Source organism: Bos mutus, chromosome 7 (genome assembly GCF_027580195.1).
Source record: "Bos mutus isolate GX-2022 chromosome 7, NWIPB_WYAK_1.1, whole genome shotgun sequence".
In the NCBI taxonomy this organism is placed as follows: domain Eukaryota; kingdom Metazoa; phylum Chordata; class Mammalia; order Artiodactyla; family Bovidae; genus Bos; species Bos mutus.
The window spans coordinates 59,520,218-59,541,044 of record NC_091623.1 but is presented as its reverse complement, the minus strand read 5'-3'; the positions used below and the strand labels follow the sequence as shown (position 1 = coordinate 59,541,044).

The following is a 20,827-nucleotide window of genomic DNA, read 5'->3' as shown; positions in this document are numbered from 1 at the left end:
GGAGTGGCCCTAGGACAGGGCTGTGATGGGCCCAGCAGAGGCATCTGAGCATGTACCGAGGGCCAGGGGCAGCGAGGTTCTGGCAGAATTCTAACTATTGGAACCAGGCTCCAGTCCTGCTGGCCCTTCACAGCACATTGTTTTGTTGGAAGAAGAGTCAGCTGGCATCTCAGCGTGAGTACCTGTTCAGACTGTGGATGCCTCACTCCTGAGGTGGGGCAACATGACCCTGCCCTTGGGGGCCACGCCATCTGCTAGCTAAGACGCTCCTGGCCCGCCTCTCCTGGCAGTACCCTGATCCTCCTGGAGAGGGTCTTCCTCCATCCAGCTCCGTGGGGGTGGGGTGCGGACCCTGGCCCCACCTGGGAATAAGTGCTGCAGGTTGCTGGCACAGGGGTGAGGCGTGGGTGCAGCTCCCACCTGTGGGTGTGGCCACCAGCCTCAATCATGGTTAAGTGCCTTTAACCTTGCTAGCTGCCACCTGACAATTTACCGTCTACCCACTAGCAGGTTCTGGGTGGAGATCAGGCAGCCAAGGAGGGTGGGCCCAGGTCCTGCCCCCATGTGAGGACAGCTCTGGGCTGCCCAAGTGTGAGGCACAGCTTGTGTGGGGGCTACTCAGTGGCTGTGGGTTACAGGAAATTTTTGTGTCTAATCACATCAGGGGCCTGGAAGCTCTCACCTCATAGTGGCCAGAGAGCCAATCACCACTGGCCTCCATGAAGGCGGAGTCCAGACAGGGCAGTTCCTCCACCCTCTAGACCTTTGTTTCCCTGTCTCTGTTAGATCCCCATGGCTGCTGTGACAAAGCGCCCCACATTGTTCTTAACAGTTCTAGGGGCAGAAGCCTCATGAGGCCCTCGCTAGGTTAAATTGAGGGGAGAGATGGTTTCTTCTGGAACAAGAGAACCCCATTTTATTCTTCCAGAAGAACCCAATTCTTTTGGAAGGGGGAACCCCATTTCTTAGGGAACCCATTTCCGCTTTTTGTAGCTGTTAGAAGCCCCTCCTCCATCTTCAGGACCTGCAGCGTCACATCTCCCATCTTTATTTCCTTCCACACGTTAGAGCTTCCTTGGGGACGCCTGGGCTCACTGCATAACCCAGGACAGTCGCCTAGTTCGTCCTTACCCACACCCCAAGCCCCTCTGGCACATAATGTCATGTTCACGGGTTCTGGCCCCAGGAGCCCTCAGCAGGGCTGGCTCGTAGGCAGTGGGGACAACATAGGAAAGCATGGGAAGTGAAGAGCTTGCCTCAGACATGAGGGGCTCCTGGGACCCCAGGTACCACCCGAGCAGGTGTCCACCTGACCCTGCTTCACCAGGAGCCACAGCCAGCCTTGCTCACTGGTAGTTTCGCAGCTGCTGACCCTGCCTCCCACAGCTTGAACTCACCACCAGGAAACTAGTCAACATCTGTTTATTCAGGTTTATAACTTTACAGAACTTGTTCTGATAGGCCCAGGCCTCCCTTGGCCAGTTACCCTAGGGCCACTGCACACAGGGTCCTGGCCAGGGCTGCAGGCTGCTCTGCCTGGGAGGCACCCAGGGCTTCTGTTAAACAGATTACTAGTGATGCCCTCTCCTGACGGTGGTCACGGCTGTGTGCCCGGCCAGCCAGCGCCCCTCCTCATGCTCACACTGCCCCATGGGCAGGGCGAGTGGTTCTGGAGGTGGGACAGGGACTGGGACGGGAGAACGTGGAGGAGAGCACGAGACAGACCCACGGTGGGACTGAGCCAACCCTGCTTTATTTCACTAGAGCTTCTCAATGGCCGACAGGAGCTCGGGTTTCAGGATAGACGTGTCTGGCTGGGTGCCTGCAGCCCTGATGTCCTCAAGCACAGCTGCGTCCCACGAGAAGGTCAGGAGGGCAGAGGGTACCTGCAGCAGGGTGAGAGGCGCAGAGGTCCAGCTTCACGTTCAAATCTCCCTGCTGGAGCCCAGGCCACGCTCGCCCAGGGTTGCTCCGGCCCACGGGTGATAGCACCGCTGTGCTGTCAAGGGCACATCAGATGAGGACGCCCCCCTGGCCTGGCTGAAGCCCACCCAGCCCGGGGCAGCAGTTGGCACTTCCTCTCCAGGCCTCCTTCCCAGTCTCCCTGAATCAGGGTCTGACCGCAATCCAGCCCCCTCCTTCATCCTCTCAAAGAATTCCTGCATTTTGAATGCCTTCTGGTCTCTGCTTTGCAGAGGACTCTTAACACACTTGGCACATTTCCATTTTGCAAACAGAAGTTACTCAAGGCCACACCACAAGTGGGAAGGTGAGTCTTAACACCCAGGGACACCTCCCCAGTACCATCCCATCCCCTCTTGGGGGCTTGTGATGATTTAACAAGAGCCCAGAGAGTCGGGTTAAGGTGCGGGGAGCCATCACTCACCAGCCCACACTCGTTGAAGGCCAGGTTCTCATCTTCCGACAGCTTCTGCCCACCCGAGGCCAGCAGCTCAAAGGGCAGCCAGTCGTTCTGCAAGGCCTCCCGGACAAACCCATACAGCGCCGCCACCCGCTCCCGGGCGTAGAAGGTCCCTGGGGTGAGACAGTCAAGTGGCGCTGGAGCTCGTGGGAGCCCCTCTGCGCCAGCCGGCCGTGAGCCCTCAGCCTCCTCCCCGGGGACGAGCGCAGCCCAGACAGGCCACACGGGCGCCCAGCGCGCACCCTGCACCCTGCAGCAGGCAGCCGTCGGGGACGCGCACGCACACCTCCCCGGGGACAAACGCAGCCTGGAGGTACCGCACAGGTGCCCAGAACGGACCCTGCAACAGGCAGCCGTCGGGGAGGCGCACGCGCAGCAGCGTGTACGTGTACTTGCGCATCTCCCGCTGCTCCTCCCGCTCACGCATGGCCTTGGTCCGTAGCACGCTCAGCCGCTCCACGGCCTCCGACCGCAGCCGCTGCTCCCGCTTGATCTCCTCGGCCGTGAGGTTGAAGAAGTCCGCGGGCAGGTCAAACTGCGAGGCCAGGGTCGAGGGCCGGAAGACGCGGCGCTGGCGGGCCAGAGTGGCACGCACAGGCTCGGCGCTCAGCAGCTGCTCCTTGTGCCGCTCCAGACTCTGAGGCTGGGCCAGAGCGGCCTCGCTCAACACGTAAAACTCCTCGGGGCCCTCTGGAACACGCAGAAACGTCACTGCCTAGTCAGGGAGACCCCTCGCCGGACCCTCCTGCCCCAACTTGGCTCTTACCCTGGTCAGGGATTGGAAGCAGCACCTTCTGGAAACCGATGGCCTCAAAAAACTCGTGGGTCCCTTCCAGGCAGTGAATGCGTTCCTGAGAGCGGAGGCAGAGGTCACACGGGACCCTTGGGGGCCTCCCTGTGCCCCTCAAGACTCTCCGCCCACCCTGGCCCTCCCGGCCCGGAGTCCCTGGTCTCAGTGCAGCTGCTATCCCTGGACAGGCTGAACTCCTGAAGCCGTCTGAGGGGCTGAGCTCACAGAGGGCCGGGTACCGAGAAAAGTCAACACCAGGGCAGGCTGAAGATCCAAAGGACAACGTGAGGAGGGAGTGCCAAAGGTGGGGCAGGCCAGCTGTGTGATGCTGGACTCAGGTGGAAGCCACCAGAAGAAAGTGGGGCCCTTCCGGCCACAGGAGCAGATACCACGGGCCAGGGTGATGGGCCAATTTCTCCACAGATGCCAGAAGCCTGCCTTTGTGTGGAAAACCTCCCCAGTGCTGATGTTCTCTCAACTAACTCAACACTGTGGGTGGTGGGCAGGGCAGAGGGTGTATGGTGCTCAGAGAGCCCACCCTCCCACCCCCCACCTCAGCCCACCTGGACTGCTCCCCACTGCCCACCCCCCTAACCCACCCCCCAAGTAGGGGCCCTTCTGCAGCCAGCTGTAGCCCCCATCCCAGGCTGTCTGCAAGCCAGCTGCTCCCTGTGATGGCTTGGGTCCTGGGGGGCCTCATGGGCCCAGTCACACCAGGCCCAGTCCCTCTGCCAGCAGCCCTCACCTGGAACACCTTGTTCTGCACCTTGATCTTTCGGTACTTCTCCTCCTCTGGGTGCAGGTGGATGTTGTCTAGGTACCTGGGATGGATAGGGGCCGACAGCTCAGAGCCACGCCACCTCATTAAGGGTGACCCCAAGCAAGGTGCTGCCATACCTGGACACCCCACAAACCCCGACCCCTGGCGCCCAAGACACCAGGCCTCCCCTTCGGTCCTGCCTTCTGAGGGCACCAATGACCTGCCACGGTGGGTAGAGCGGGGCAGGGCCAGAACGGTCTCTGGAGCTGATGGGTCCCTGGAGGTCCTCCAGCTTGGGGGGCTCCTGAGTAGCACAAACTGCTAGGCACCGCCACCCAGACCTGCTCAATAAGAGGAACAGGGCGACCCTGCCTCTTCACTCTCTTCTGATGATCCCAATAGGAAGCCAGGGTTGGGAACCCCTGATACAAGGTCCGTCTAGTCAAAGCTATGGTTTATCCAGTAGTCGTGTATGGATGTGAGAGTTGTATTATAAAGACAGCTAAGTGCCAAAAAATTGATGCTTTTGAACTGTGGTGTTGGAGAAGACTTTTGAGAGTCCCTTGGATTGCAAGGAGATCCAACCAGTCCATCCTAAAGGAAATCAGTCCTGAATATTCATTGGAAGGACTAATGCTGAAGCTAAACTCCAATACTTTGGCCACCTGATGCAAACAACTGACTCACTAGAAAAGACCCTGATGCTGGGAAAGATCGAAGGCGGGAGGAGAAGGGGATGACAGAGGATGAGATGGTTGGATGGCATCACTGACTCGATGGACGTGAGTTTGAGTAAGCTCTGGGAGTTGCTGATGGACAGGGAAGCCTGGTGTGCTGCAGTCCATGGGGTTGCAGAGTTGGACACGACTGAGCAACTGAACTGAACAGATGCAATAAACCTCTTCATTTTAAAGATTGATAAATGGCCCCAGAGAGACCAGACCCCTTCCCCAAGGGCCCAGGGAGAGGACCATGCTTCCTGCAGGCCTCCTCAGCAGGAGTTGGCGCCTGGTGGGAGAGGGCTGCCCACTCACTTGGCAATGGTGTCCACGCCCAGCTTCACCCGGTCCCGGTCCTTGTTGAACGTGTGGATCTTCATGATGGAGGCAGCCACTGGGTCAGTGGAGAAGTGCTGGGGGAGTCAAGAAAGCAGAGGGTCAGGAAGCACCCTCCTCGGGGCCACACTGGCTAAGTGGCCCGGCTCTCAGCACACACTGGCAGCATGTCCGGAACCTGCCAGCCACTGTAGACGCACTGCCTCTCCTAATCCCCCAGCCCTGCAAGGGACGTTCTAGAAACAGACTGAGGTGGCAGAAACAGGATGCAAAAAAGGTCTGTGACCTGCGGCTGCCCAATGCACAGCCAGGGAGGCAAAACAGTGGAGATGCCGCTGACCCGTCCCCCTGCCTTGGGGGTGCCACCTGCTTCCCTGGGGATTGGAGGGGCCGTGTTTGATCCCTCAGCTGGCCCAGCCTCTGGGTGCCCCCAGGGACCCAGCAAACAGCATCGCAGTAGGGAGAGACTGAGAATGGGTCACCGAGGTGAGGAGCAGGGTCAGGCGCAAGTGTGCTCGCACTGGACAGCCAAGCACATGGCCTCACTGTGGGGTCTTGTTTTTCCGCAGCCCCAGAAAGTCAGCAGTTACATGGCCAGTGGGGCTGGTACCTGCGGCAGCCTCAAACACATCTGCTCTGCCTGAACAGGGGTGCGGGTAAACAGTGGGGTCATTAGAGGTGATGGATCAGAGCAGAGACCACTTGGCCACTCAGATCTACCTGTGTACCCCCGCAGAAGCCCAGCCAGAGCTCCTGGAAGGTAGGTGTGAAGCCTCTGCCTGCCCCGGCCCGCCTCTCTGAACTACAGTGGGGGTCAGCCTTCAGCAGCCATGTGTCACTTGACATCTGATGTGAACTGGGTCAACTCTCCTGGGGACTTCAAATCTGGACCTTGTCCAGTCTGCCAGTTACCAGCATAAGACAAAAAGGTTCAGACGGGCCAAGTAAGTGGGTCTGCAAAGCAGCAGCTGTGAGATGGAGGCGGGGGGGGGCCGTCCTCAGGATATGGCTGAGCCAGGCTGACGGCCCCCACTTCAGCCTCCTGGGACAAGCACACCCACCCCCCAGCAAAGAGCTGCAGCTCCCAATGCTGTTCTCAGAAGTATCCAGGCAGCCTGCAGCCTCATTTAAATTAGGACCAGGGGATGTGAACAGACAAGGAACAAAGGAACACAACGTCCATGTAGGTATTCATGTTGTGATGGGGGTGGACTTCACAGTGGCCAGAGACAGGTATTTCAACAAATAAGGACTGGGGAAAACTGGGTAACTATCTGGGGAAAAAATAAACACGCACAACACTGTAAATTAACTATACTCCAATGAAAATTTTTTGAAAATGAAAATAACCCTAGCTGCATGCATCATATTCTACACAGGGATAAATTCTAGTTGGAGCAAACCTTTAAACATTAAAAAGCAAGACAGAATAGCACTAGAAAAACCATGGAAGAACTGTTTTAATTCTTTAGTAGGGAAGGCTTTTCTAAGTATGCCAAAAACCTGGAAGCCATAAATTAAAATCAATGCATTGAATTACATAGAAAAAATTTCTGCATGGCTATGTGACCATAAGCAGAATATAAAAATAAGCTGGAGAAAAAAATATATAAACTGGAGTAAAATATCCCCAGATCATAGACAAAAACCTCATTTCCCTAATATGTAAAGAGTGCCTACAAATCAATAATAAAAAAAAAACCCAATACAAAAATGGTCAAAAGATGCATTCTCATATGAAAACATAGACAACCTAACCCTAAAAAGGGAGATGCAAACTAAAAACTGCTGAAATGTTTTTACCTATCAATTTGGGTAGAGGCAATGAACGTTTGGTCACCCACAGTGACAGGGGACAGGGCAAATGGGAACTTTCTCCCACAATGCTGGTGACAGAGTGAGTCGGGACAAACTCTATGGAGGATCACCTGGGGACAACTATCCAAAGCCTGACGCAGATGTTCTTTGTTCCAGCAACTTAGCTTCTGGAATGGAACCTACAGCTCGAAGTGCTGTACAGACCAGGTTTTCATCATAAATATTGTCCTCTCTAGTGAAAGATTGGAAACTTCCTACATGCTCATCAACACAGGGCTGGTTAGTCAAGGAACAATTTACAGGAGTCACCGTGCAGTCACTATGGAGAAAGCAGACTTTCAAACCGCTCAGAAAAAAATAGAGGGACTTCCATGATGGTCCGGTGGTTAAGATTCTGTGCTTCCAATGCAAAGTGTGTGGGTTCCATCCCTAGTGGGGGAACTAAGATCCCACATGCGGCGTGGCAAAAAAAAAAAAAAAAACAGAGAGGGGTGATAGAGCAAATGAGGTAAAAACGTTAACAACTGGCAGGTTTGGGTAAGGTGGGGAGAATGACACAGGTATTTGTAACTTGATCCCTGGAACCTGGGAGAATGTAGGTTAAGGGGCAGGGGTTGAGCAGATGGAGTTAAGGCTGTTGATTTGACCTTAAGATAAGATTAGCTGGGATTACCAGGTGAGCCCAATGGAGTCGTAAGGGCCCTGAAGAGGGGGAAGACAGAGAAAGAAGCAGAGAGCGGGCAGCTAGGAAAGGCCTGGCCTGGCTCAGCTGGCCGTGAAGGCAGCGAAGGAACAGCAGCAAACAGCCTGAATCCCCAGGGCTCCCAGAAGGCTCACAGCCCTGTGACCATCTTGACTGTAGCCCACTCCTAACTTCCAGAACTGTGAGGGCAGAGACGTGCCTCTGGAGGCACCACATTTGTAATATTTGTAATAATCTGTTGGAACAGTAATAGGTCACTCCTACCCTAGGTGAAGGAGATTCAGATGTTCTTTCTGTTCTTGTACTTTTTCTTTAGGTTTGGAATTATTTCCTAATAAAGAATTTTAAGCAAAAAAAAAAAAAAAAACAAAACATGGAAATTCTTCCTGTACTGATAAATGCTGCAGTTCCATGTCAGATGTGAACGGCAGATTGATTTTTATGTAAAACAAAAACGCAGCCCATGTAGGAGATACAGATGCCTCGGTAGTTTGTATCTGGAGCATCTCTGAGAACGGATATAACACGCTCAGAGCTGGTGCCCCGGGGAGGGTGGAGGCGGCTTTCTCCACCTACCCTCCCGGACTGTGAATTCTGTCCCACAGGTGAGGAAGGTTAGCACAGAACTGGAGCACACCCAGGTGGTGACGCTGCAGGGGCTGCTGGGCCTTCCAGACTTCAAGGGGCAGCTCAGGCATCGGGGCAGGCACTCACCATGAGAATGGCCTCTCTGATGCGGGCGTCCCGCTGGTCCTTCCTTAGGATGGCCCCCGTGAGGGGGCAGGTGAAGTATACCCCGGGCACCGCCAGGTGGGCAGAGCCTTCCTCTTTGGGCTCAGGCGCCTGGGAAGATGGGAGAAGGTGTCAGCCTGGACTGTGGACAAAGGCCACCCTGAGTGCCACACTCCTGAGAGCATAGCCCTGGGAGCCAGACAGCCCTAGGCCTAACGTTGTCACCTCTGCCTACTGTGGAACACTGTGGCCCAGTAGCCAAGCCCCTCGGAGCTCATCTTCGGGGTTGTAAGATGTCCTTGAGGGACCAACTCAGAATTCAACAAGATAAGGAACACAGAGCGTGCTCTGGACACAGAGCAAATGCTCAACTGAGGGCTCCTGCTCCCCCTGACTGAGGAGTGAGGAAGGGGCTTTGGAAAGGGAGTCAGGGGGTCAAAGGTACCCTGGGTGAGCCCCAGCCTTGGTCTGCAACTCAATTCCTAGGTCATCTTCAAGGTTCCTTCCTTTCTAAAACTCTCAGGCCTCACGGGTGGTGCTGCTCAGAACACCCTTTCCGCCAAGCTCTCTGTTAGATTACACCAGTCTCTGTGTGCCCCACTACCAAGGAAAGCAGCAGAGGGCAGCGCTAAGAGAGGGCTTTGGAGTCAGACAGCCTGGGAATTCCAGTCCTGCCCCTGCTGGTTTCGAGGTGCAAACTGAGGACACTGCGCTCTCTGAACCTCAGTTTTCTCTTCTGAAAAATGGGAACTGTAACAGCTCCTCTCCGTGTGTGGTTACAGGGGAATGACTGAATGGATGTGCAGCCCCTCCCCCGGCACTTGGGTTTGGTTTCATTATGCGCCAGGCATGCAGGTCCCAGATGACACCACCCTCCACCACGGGGTTCCCTAACCTGCCTCAGTACCCTGAGGCCAGAGGTGACCTCGATCCACCCTGACAGCTGCATCTCCCTCCCCTCCCCAGCAGCAGATGCTTACAGCCCAGGACTGGGCACCAATAAGACCAGAGGAGGAAAGAGCCCAAGCAGGCCCTCCAGGCCCCCCTCCCGAGGCCCCACTTTGGGGGTCCCACTGCTGCTGCCGCAATGTCTTTACCGTGTTGCTCCCTGGGGCCTCTGGGTCCCCACTGACCGCTGCTTCAGCCCGGAGTTCCTTTCTCACTGTGGGGAGAGGCAGGGAGACGGAGAACACATCAGTGTGTGGAGTGAGCCTGCACGCCACGTCCAGGCCTGAATCCTTATACGGGTCACACTCTAGTCCTTCCAGCTCGAGGTCCTCCTGGCCCCCGCACCTCTCCATGCCCCCAGGCTCAGGCTGCACCAGACCATGCCCTCCTCCTGCTCCAAGTCCTGGTTCTGTCTCCCTCCACCATCCCAGACATCCCTGCCCCAGATCACAGACAGACCCCTCCTGAGCCTTTTCACCAGCACTTCCCCTTTGTGGTAAAAGTGTTAGTTGCTCAGTCACGTATGACTCTGTGCTACCCCATGGACAGTAGCCTGCCAGACTCCTCTGTCCGTGGAATTCTCCAGGCAAGAATACTGGAGTGGGGTGCCATTTCCTTCTCCAGGGGATCTTCCTCACAACTGTGATTTAAACCTCCTCCTACCTCAAAGTGTGGGAGCCCGAAGGCTCCGGGACCTATGAGAAGCAGAGGATCCGCTTAGAGGACAGTGGGGAGAGGCCTGCTCCACCTGCCCCATGTCCCCCCGCCATGGCTGGAGGACAGTCGAGGCTCACCCTGGTTCCGGATGGAGTCCTGCGATGTGGGACCCCGTGCCCGGGGCTGCTTCTGCTCCAGCCGGGCCAGGGCCGCTGCTGCCGCCATCTGCGCCTCATTGGTGGGTCCCTGGCGGGGCTGTCGCACTGGCGGCTGGCTGGGCTTCTCTTTGGGGGCCTTCTCCCTAAGGAGATGCAAGGGGATGGTGAGGTGACATGGGGTTGGCAGGAGAGTTTCTGTCCCCTCCCCCTCCTGTCCCAGCAGACACAGCCGTGCCTCTTCCCTGGGGGCCACCAGACAGTGGTTCTAACGCTGACAGAGGAGTCCCTGGAGGCAGATGGTGGTTCTATTCCCTGCTTGGCCCTTCTGGGCAAATCCTGTCCTGGTCTGGGCCTCGGAGTCGTCACCTGTCAGGCGGGGGGAGAGCACACCCACCGTCTGCCCCCTTCCCCATGGGAGAGTCTCTACCCGTATTGTCTACAAGGGTAAGACCCATCCAGACTTCGTCTACTGAGCACCAACTGTGTGCCAGGTAGATGGCATGCCAGGAGCTAAGGCTCAGCATGTCTATTCCTCAGGGCAACGTTCCTCCCTGCGAGGGCTCCAGCCACTCTCTCACAAGCCCCAGAGGTTCATGGAAGCTGGGGCAGTGTGCCAGGCTGCACACAGGCCCTGTGTGAGGCAGGCTAGAGAGATGTGGTTTGGCATTGCCTCCACCCTGGGAAGCAGGGTGATTGCCCCGCAGGATGGGCACCCTCTAGCCCTGACCCAGCCGGGAAATGACCTGGCCTCCTCCTCATTCCAGTAGAGTCCTGCCTCCCACCCAGGTCTGACTCTGCCTTGCTCTTCTTCCCTCAGGACTCTCTCTTTGGGAGCTGGAATCACCTGTGCTATATCTCAAGAGGGAGCCAAGACTCTGCATTCACGGCCTTTCTGCGCCTCCGCCCTTCCCCGGTCCCCATCTCTGGTCAGACACCCAGGGCAGCCCTCTTTTCTGATCCCTGCTCCTCTTGCCCACCCTGTCCACAGCTGAAAGTTTCAGGCTGAAGAACAGACAAGTCACCTATGGGTAGCCCCGCCCGAGCCCCACCATTCAATAAAAGCACCATTTTCCAAACCTTTCACTCCCCCTCCTCCCTTCATGGCTCATCCTGGCAGCCAAAGGGGTTCTTCTAAAACCCAGTCACTCCTCTGCATATACAGCCCCCTTACCCCAAGAACGACAAAACCCTGTAGCAAACACAGGCCCCTCACGAGCTGCCCTTTCCCTCATTTGCTCCCATCTTTGGTCTGACGGTCTTCCACCACAAGACCTTTGCACTCTGCTGTCTGGGGGAGTATTCTTCCTGGGATGGACAGGGGCCACTTCAACAGTGCATGCATGTGTATGGTATGGGTTGATTTCCACACGGCTAAATCTGAGCTCAAACTTCCCCTTCTTAGAGAGACATTCTCAGACCACCTAACAGTCCCCAGCATCGCTGGCAATCTCAACCCTGTTTTTTTTTCCTTCACAGCAAACCTTCCATCATTTATGTATTGGCTTACTTGTCCACCTCCCCTCACAGGAAGGGGAGCCCTGAGAGGGCAGGGATTCTCATGCCGTGGCAGTTAGCTGGACACACATCCTGCATCTCTAGTCTGGCTCCAGGCGCATCATGGAAGCCCAAATTTCCACATGACTTCCCTCCCCTCTCCTTCCAGGCTTCCAGTCTGACAAAACCATCAGCCCTCACCTCCTTCCAGTCACACACAGTCCCAGCTGCTCCAGCTCCCACCTCCACTCACTACTTGATGGACAAATGAATGGACTCCCTTGTTTGGCCCATGACTCTCCCTGGGCCCCTTTAAAGGGGTCCTCCTTTCCCCGCTACCCTCAGGCTCCCGGGACCTGCACTTTCCTCCCTGACTCACAGATCTGGCCCTCATGGGCCTCCTTCACCCCACTCAGTGATCCCTTCCCAAGAACCCTAGGGAACCCCCAAGCCTCATGACAGATGCCCTGATGTTCTTACCATGCACCCACTCTCCCTTACCCACCCCCACTGCCTCAGGATTCCCTCACCAACCCTTACTGCCGGCCACCCAGTCTGTCCTCCCAGCCCCCACCTCTTCACAATCCCTTCCATTATGCCTCACAGACCCCTCCCCAGGCTGACAACTTTCTTTAGTCACTCCCCATCCTAAACCCCCTCGGGCCTCCAAGCCCTCTCTGTAGCTCCCTGTAGGAATCCCAGCCCCTTCTAGACTCCTTCTGTTCATTCCTCCCCAGAGTGGAGCCTTCTCAGCCCATCCACTCCAGCTCATCACTATCTTCTGCTCAGCACTGGCCCCTCACACTTCCCCATGGAGTCTCCAGTGTGGCCCCAGGCCCCTCTCTTCAAGTTCTCCCCAGTCAAGTTACAGAGGCCTGAAGTGGAGGCCACCTTCCCTCCCCTCCCAGGTCTCCCTCCGGGGCCTTCAGGCCACTCAGCGATCACCCACGAGGAGGACCCCCATCTCCTTCTAGTCGGAGTCCCCCAGGTCCTCAACTCCACCCACCTGCCTCCCTTCTCCTCCCAGACCTTCCACAGCCCCTCACAGAGCCACTCACCTCCCCCCCGCCCCCCGCAGTTCACCCGCACCTCCCAAGCCTGACCACATCTCCAACAACGCCTAAGCTCTCCGGATCCTTACCTCCCGTCCACCCTCCTGCTCCACAACCAAGGCCCAGTTCTCTATCGCCACGGAGCTTAAGCTTCACGACTTTTTGCGACCCCAGTTCTTCTTGTTTCTCCAGGATCAGTCCCCAGCTTCTGATCACCGAGATGCCCTCAGATCTTAGGCGATGACTTTTCAGGGGCCGTTCCCCGCATCCCTGGCCTCTCCCTTACCGCCCGCCCTAACCGGCTAGGGTCTCTTAACTGACCCCTCAGTTCCTGCAGCCCCGCCCCCTCGAGCCTCGCTCCCTCTGCCCCGCCCCCAGAGGCCTCCCCTCCCCCAACTCCCACCCCTCCCTCGTGCCCCGCCCCCGGAGGTGTCCCCCAAGTTCTCTCAGCCGCCCCTCCACGCCCCTCGCCTTTCCTAGACTTCCCGCGCGCCGCCCCCCGCCCCCCCAAGCCCATCCCCGTCCCCGGGTCTCAAGCTTCAACGCCTGTCACGCACCCCACCGACTCCGTGAGCTTCTGACCCGGTCCCGCGCTCTTGAACTTGATGTCGGCCTTGATCTCTTGGAAGAATTTCTTCATAGTGGCGGCGGGCCCGGCGGCAGGGGGCCGCGGGGGGGTGGGGGGGGGGGCGCAGGGCCCAGTACGGGAGGGGCCGGCAGGAGCCAGCAACCGGAAAAAAAATACGGCGCCGCCGGAAGTCCCGCCTTCGCGAGGGCAGTCCACGTGACAATCGGCGCAGCGTGCCTCTCTAGATCTCTGCGTCTTGCTGGCCCAAAGTGACCACTCTGCACTCTCGGGGCGCGTCTCTGTGGTTCGTCTGGATTCTGTTGCCAGGGGCAACGACGGTGCTTCCAGAGGGAGGGAGGGAGGTTGTGCTTCAGCGCCTTCCACCGCGTTCCCCAAGGAGTGACAAGAGGGAGAGGGACAGGCCGAGGACCCCGCGGAGAAAGCGCTGGCCCTGTCCTTTTACTTACTCAAGAACCTTCCCTGGCTACCCAGCGGTCACGTGAAAAAGTCCCAACTCTGTGTGGGGGTAAAGTCCCCACGACCCAGCCACGTGGTCAGTGCCAGTAGTCCTCAACAAACACAAGGTGGGAGAAAATGAAGAGGATGGGTTGCACAGAGCTAGGGCTTGGGGACCCTGGATAGCAGATCACCGAGGGGTTTAACTTAAAGAGATCGGAGATTATCCTCAGAGCGCTGACGGAGTTCAACGAAGAATCTAGTGCAGCCCAAACTTTAACCTTGCTGAACTTTGTTTTCCTAGCTATGAAATGAGGATACGAATAGCACCGGCTTCAAAGGAGGTCTGTGAGGATGATGCTGCAATTCGAAATCTCTGAATAAATCGCGGACGTTATCATGATTTTGTTGTTGTTCAGTCGCCAAGTCGTGTCCGACTCTTTGCTACTCCATGGACTGCAGGTTTACTCCTTTAAGAACAGTTCTTGAGAGTACGTTCTGTACCAGCAGTGTAGAAAACAAAATTCCCTGACCTCAAAGAACTCGTGATCTTTTTGATTGGAGGAGAGAGCCAGAAAATATAAAATCTATGGTGGACTGGATGGTGTTAGTAATGTGGAGAAAAATTAAGCGGGAAACGATTGAGGGAATGGGAGGGTGGACGCAGTTTGTAACATTACATAAGAATCACACACAGGAAAAGGGCTTGCTTGAGACCACCAGGGAAATTTGATTGGATCCAGGTGTTAGATGATATAAAGGAGCTATTGTTGATTTTGTTAAGAATGGTAATGACATTGTAATGATGTTTAAAAATAAATTTTTTTCAGCTAAAGATGTTTTCTGAGGTATTTGTGGGTGAAATAACATCTCAGATAGGTTTTTGTTTTTATTAAAATTTTTTATATGAACCATTTTTATCAGATATTTTTTTAAATACTCCAGAAAACGGACTTCCCTGGCAGTTCAATGGTTAAGACTTTGCCTTCCAATTCAGGGGCTGCAGGTTCAATCTCTGGTCAGGGTGCTAAGATAAGACATGTGCTGTGCTGAATCATTCAGTTGTGTCGTATTTTTTGCGGCCCAGTGGATTGTAGCCCACCAGGCTGCTCTGCCCATGGAATTTTCCAGGCAAGAATACTAGAGCAGGTTGTCATTTCCTACTCCAGGAGATCTTCCTGACCTAGGGATAGAATCTGCATCTCTCGCATCCCCCTCATTGGCAGGCAGGTTCTTTACCACTAGCACCACCTGGGAAGCCCCAGATCCCACATGCTTTGGGGCCAGAAATCCAAAGCATAAAAGCAGAAACAATATAGTAACAAATTCAGTAAAGACTTGAAAATAGTCCACATGGAAAAAAATCTTTTAAAAAGTAAATAATACAATACTCTGGCGGGGTTTCCCTTTTGGTTCAATGGTAAAGAATCTGCCTGCCAATGCAGGAAACTGGTTTGATCCCTGGTCTGGGAAGATTCCACATGCTTCAGAGCAACTAAGCCCACGCACCACAACTACTAAACCTGAACTCTAGAGCTGGGAACCGCAACTACTGAGCCCACACGCCCTAGAGCCTGTGCTCCACAACAAGAGGAGCCACCATAATGAGAAGCCCCCGCACTACACCTAGAGTAGCCGCTGCTAGTCACAACTAGAGAAAAGCCTGTGCAGGAACGGAGAACCAGCACAGCCAAAATAAATAAATAATTTAAAAAAATACTCTTATGTTGGTTGCTCAGTCGTATCTGACTCTTTGTGACCCCATGGACTATAGCTCACCAGGCTTCTCTGTCCATGGGATTTTCCAGGCAAGAATATTGGAGTGGGTTTCCATTCCGTTCTCCAGGGGATCTTCCCAACCCAGGAACTGAACCCAGGGCTCCTGCACTGTAGGCAGATTCTTTACCGTATAAGCCACCAGGGAAGCCCCCCACCCCAAATACTCTAGCAAAAAAAAAAAAAAACACATGCATGTGTGCACACATTTAGGTTGGAATTCTCATGGCTGCATTTTCACTGTGTGATTGAGTGCAAGAGTATGCCCAGAACATTTACTGAGCATCTGCTGGGTATCAGGCCAGTACAGTCACAACAGAGAATAAGACTGATGGGATCCTGCCCTCAAGGGGCTCACAGTCAATTAGGGATACAACTATTAAATAAGTATATAGTGACGGGTAGTGATAACTCCTGTGAAAGAAAATAAAGTAGGAGAAGGGAATCAAGAGTGATGGGAGGGACTTCTCCAGTAGTCCAGTGGTTAAGAACCCACCTTGCAATGTAGGGTACTTGGGTTCCATCCTTGGTCAGGGATCTAAGATCTCACATGTAACAGGGCAACTAAGCCCATGAGCTGCACTACTAAGCCCGAGCCCAGCAGCTGCAGAGTCCATGTGCTGCAATGAAAGATCCTGCATGATGCAATGAAGATGGCTTGCCACAACTAAGACCCCATGCAGCCAAATAAGTAAATACATATTAAAAAAAAAACCAGAGCAATTGGAGTTCTCTTTCAGATAGGCTAGTAAGGTCTGACATTTGAATAGAAATGTCTGAAGGAGACAAGGGGCAAAACCATGGGGTATCTGGGAGAAGAGCATTCCAGGCAGAAGGAACAGCAAAGGTGAAGGCCCTGAGGTAGTAGCTTATTTCACAGAGCACTGTGCCCAGAGCAGGGTGGGCAAAGGGGAGAGTGGACCCTCTGCTGAGAGTGGGTAATGTGTGGTCTGATCCTCCCCTCTATTGAACAGTCTATAGCCGCAAGGAACTGTGGTCTGGTGAATTAATTTGTAGCCAGGGGAAAATCCTTCAGGAGATGTATAAGTTAGTAGTTGCTGCATAACAAGCAGTCCCCAAATTTACCAACTTAAAAGACCAACCATTATCTCAAAATGTCTGTGCATCAGAAATCAGGAGTGGCTTAGCTGGGTGGCTCTGGCTCAAGGCTTTCAGGAGATGCTGAAGTCAGTGTTGTCTGGAGCTATGGCCACATCTTAAGGCTCAACTGAGGGAGGGGCTGCTTCCAAGCTCACTCAAATGGTTGTTGGCAGGTCATAGGGCCTTGATTGCTATTGATCAGAGGCCTTAGGCCCTCCCTATATAGACCTTTCTATACACCACTTGAGGGTCATCATAACATGGCGGCCGGGTTCCTCCAGTGTGTGTGACCTGTGTGGGTAATAAGAGAGTGAGACGGAGGGAGCGAGCAAGAGTGGAGTGGGATTTCCCTAGTGTTCCAGTGGTTAAGAATCTGTCTTCCAATGCAGGGGACAAGGGTTCAATCCCTGGTTGGGGAACTAAGATCCCACATGCCACAGGGCGAATAAACCCAAGAGCCACAACGAGAGCGAAGCTGATGCACCATAGTGAAGAGCACGAAAGATACAGCATGCCGAAACTAAAACCCCGCGCAACCAACACAATTAAAAAAAATTAAAAGGCGGGGGAGAGGACTGCCCAAGAAAGAAGCCACAGTCTTTTTATAACCCAGTATCAGACTTAACATACCATCATTTCTAACATTTGCTACTGGTGTCACAGACAGAGACTTTCCCTCAGTGTGGGTGCGGACTTCACAACAATGTGACTGTCAGGAGGTGGAAATCACTGGGCTCCAATTTGAAGGCTTCCCACCACACTGCAGTGTTGAGTAAAAATGCAATGGTTGGGACTTCCCTAGTGGTCCAGTGGTTAAGAATCCACCTGCCAATGCAGAGGACACAGGTTTGAGCCCTGGTCTGAGAAGATTCCGCATGCTACAGGGCAACTAATCCTGTGTGCAACCACTGCTAAGCCTGCCCGCTGCAACTGTTGAAGCTCCCCCACCCTAAGACCTATGCTCCCCAACAAGAGAAGCCACTGTGATGAGAAGCCTGCACACCATAACTAGAGAAAGCCCGAGCACAGCCGCAAAGACCCAACACAGTCATAAATCCATAAATCAGTAAATAAAATTTTTAAATGCAATAGATGATGCTATCTGCCCACTGGTTTACGATAGGTAGAAAACATGCTGTGGAAAAAACAAGGTAAGGAAGAAGGAAAGAATTCTAACACTGGTTATTTAGGGTTGGGGGATTATAGGGGATTTTTCTCCTTTTTCTCAACTCTCTTTAATGGGGTTCTTTGACTTTTACGATAGAAAATAACATTTTAAAGTAAAAGACAATTGCATTAAGCCTCTAGGTCTAAATTTATGAGAATTACAAAGGATAGAGAAACAATAAAACAGCCTCATGGGAATTTCATGGTGGTCCAGTGGTTAAGACTTCTCACTTCCACTGCAGGGGCTGCAACTTCAATCCCTTGTCAGGGAACTAAGATCCCACATGCTTTGTGGCAGACTCAAACTTTAGAGAAAAAAAAAAAAAAAACAGCCTGACAAGGAAATAGACAAATCCAGAATGTGAGACTTTCTTCAAACCAGCTTACCTGGTGGCTCGAGAAAGTCAAAGTTGCAAAAAATAAACAAGATCTTTATCAAAATGGACTAGAATAATGTAATCTTTACTTGCAGTGCATGAACCTTGATTTGATCCTGGTTCAAAAGAAAAAGCTGCAAAAACTTCATAGAACAATGAAGAAAATTGGAAATGGACTGAATATTAAACAACATCATGGCATAAATATGAATTTTCTTTGTGTGGTAAAGGTAGCATATAATTCAATGTCCCTATTCAAGTGGGCCTTAGAAAGCATCACTATGAACAAAGCTAGTGGAGGTGATGGAATTCCAGTGGAGCTATTCCAAATCCTGAAAGATGATGCTGTGAAAGTGCTGCACTCAATATGCCAGCACATTTGGAAAACTCAGCAGTGGCCACAGGACTGGAAGAGGTCAGTTTTCATTCCAATCCCAAAGAAAGGCAATGCCAAAGAATGCTCAAACTACTGCACAATTGCACTCATCTCACATGCTAGTAAAGTAATGCTCAAAATTCTCCAAGCCAGACTTCAGCAATATGTGAACCGTGAACTTCCTGATGTTCAAGCTGGTTTTAGAAAAGGCAGAGGAACCAGAGATCAAATTGCCAACATCCCCTGGATCATGGAAAAAGCAAGAGAGTTCCAGAAAAGCATCTATTTCTGCTTTATTGACTATGCCAAAGCCACAAAGTCCTTTGACTGTGTGGATCACAATCAACTGTGGAAAATTCTGAAAGAGATGGGAATACCAGACCACCTGACCTGCCTCTTGAGAAATCTGTATGCAGGTCAGGAAGCAACAGTTAGAACTGGACATGGAACAACAGACTGGTTGCAAATAGGAAAAGGAGTACGTCAAGGCTGTATATATTGTCACCCTGCTTATTTAACTTCTATGCAGAGTACATCATGAGAAACGCTAGATTGGAAGAAGCACAAGCTGGAATCAAGAATGCCGGGAGAAATATCAATAACCTCAGATATGCAGATGACACCACCCTTATGGCAGAAAGTGAAGAGGAACTAAAAAGCCTCTTGATGAAAGTGAAGGTGGAGAGTGAAAAAGTTGGCTTAAAGCTCAACGTTCAGAAAACGAAGATCATGGCATCCGGTCCCATCACTTCATGGGATATAGATGGGGAAACAGTGGAAACAGTGTCAGACTTTCTTTTTTGGGGCTCCAAAATCACTGCAGATGGTGACTGCAGCCATGAGATTAAAAGACGCTTACTCCTTGGAAGGAAAGTTATGACCAACCTAGATAGCATATTCAAAAGTAGAGACATTAGTTTGCCAACAAAAGTCCATCTAGTCAAGGCTATGGTTTTTCCAGTGGTCATGTATGGATGTGAGAGTTGGACTGTGAAGAAGGCTCAGCACCGAAGAATTGATGCTTTTGAACTGTGGTGTTGGAGAAGACTCTTGAGAGTCCCTTGGACTGCAAGGAGATCCAACCAGTCCATTCTGAAGGAGATCAGCCCTGGGATTTCTTTGGAGGGAATGATGCTGAAGCTGAAACTCCAGTACTTTGGCAGCCTGATGCGAAGAGATGACTCATTGGAAAAGACTGATGCTGGGAGGGATTGGGGGCAGGATGAGAAGGGGACAACAGAGGATGAGATGGCTGGATGGCATCACTGACTCGATGGACGTGAGTCTGAGTGAACTCCGGGAGTTGGTGATGGACAGGGAGGCCTGGCGTGCTGTGATTCATGGGGTCGCAAAGAGTCGGACACGACTGAGCGACTGAATTGACTGACTGACTGAACTGACTGATTCTTGGGAAATGCCGAAGTATTTAGTGTGACGAAGTATTTAGTATTTAGGGTGACGTGTGATGATGGATGTATGAAACTTACTTTCAAATGTTTAAAAGCAAATGCATATATATTCACACAGGAATATAAAGCACATATGCAAAAATATTAACCATTGTTAGCGACTTTCCTGGTAGTCCAGTGACTAAGACTCTGGGCTCCCCATGCCGGGCTCCTTGGTTAGAGCCCTGGTCAGGAAATTTCCCTGGGCTTCCTTGATAGCTCAGTTGGTAAAGAATCCGCCTGCAATGCAGGAGACACCGGTTCGATTCCTGGGTCAGGAAGATCTGGAGAAGGGATAGGCTACCCACTCCAGTAGTCTTGGGCTTCCCTGGTGTCTCAGCTGGTCAAGAATCCACCTGCAATGTGGGAGACCTGCGTTCAATCCCTGGGTTGGGAAGATCCCCTGGAGAAGGGAAAGGTTACCCATTCCAGTATTCTGGCCTGGAGAATTCCATGGACTGCATAGTCCATGGGCCGCAAAAAGTCAGACAGGACTGAGTGACTCTCACTTTCAGGAAACTAGATCCCACATGCTGCAAGTAAGATTTAAGATTCTGCGTGCCGCAACTAGGAACAACCATGGCCAAATAAACAAAAATAAGTATTAAAAAATTGTTGACTATAGGTGTAGGGTTGTGGTGGTTTAAAAATATGTCCAGGACTTCCCTGGTGGTCCAGTGGTTAGGACTCTGCACTTTTACCACAGGGGACACAGGTTCCATCCCTGGCTGTAGAACTAAAATCTCACTTGTGGCGCAGCACGGCCAGATACAAACAAAATAAATATATGCATAAAGTGTTTGACACTCCTGCTTTCCAAAGGTAGAACCTAATTCCCCTACCATTGAATGTGGGCTGGACTTAGTGACTCACTTTTAACAAATGGAGTAGGGCAGAAGTGGTAGTGTGCAACTTTGAGACTAGATCATAAAAGACATTGCATTTTCCTTCATGCTCTCGATTTTGTTT

General features: G+C 52.8%; 1 protein-coding gene across 2 annotated transcripts; it reads right to left on the bottom strand.

The window, feature by feature from the left end:
• Window positions 1-1,731: 1,731 nt before the first annotated feature.
• On the bottom strand, window positions 1,732-13,304 carry UBXN6 (UBX domain protein 6). 2 transcript variants are annotated; one of them, XM_070373900.1, is made up of 10 exons: window positions 13,147-13,304; window positions 10,023-10,186; window positions 9,378-9,442; window positions 8,263-8,391; window positions 5,007-5,104; window positions 3,958-4,033; window positions 3,189-3,273; window positions 2,762-3,112; window positions 2,387-2,535; window positions 1,732-1,886 (listed from the first exon to the last, which is right to left on the bottom strand). In XM_070373900.1, the coding sequence occupies exons 1-10, from the start codon at window positions 13,227-13,229 to the stop codon at window positions 1,761-1,763; spliced, it is 1,326 nt and encodes a 441-aa protein (XP_070230001.1). In that variant the 5' UTR covers window positions 13,230-13,304; the 3' UTR covers window positions 1,732-1,760. The 2 variants fall into 2 exon arrangements, with proteins under 2 accessions (XP_070230001.1, XP_005896035.2); XM_005895973.3 differs by lacking the exon at window positions 13,147-13,304 and adding an exon at window positions 12,679-12,878.
• Between the last annotated feature and the right edge of the window lie 7,523 nt (window positions 13,305-20,827).

Coding starts and splice junctions, on each gene's coding strand:
- UBXN6 (XM_070373900.1), bottom strand. CDS start 13,229: ATGAAGAAATTCTTCCAAGAGATCAAGGCCGACATCAAGTTCAAGAGC. Junction 8,392..9,377: donor AGGCCCCAGGGAGCAACACG/GTAAAGACATTG, acceptor CCATCTTCCCAG/GCGCCTGAGCCCAAAGAGGA. Junction 5,105..8,262: donor TCAGAGAGGCCATTCTCATG/GTGAGTGCCTGC, acceptor TGACTCCCCCAG/CACTTCTCCACTGACCCAGT.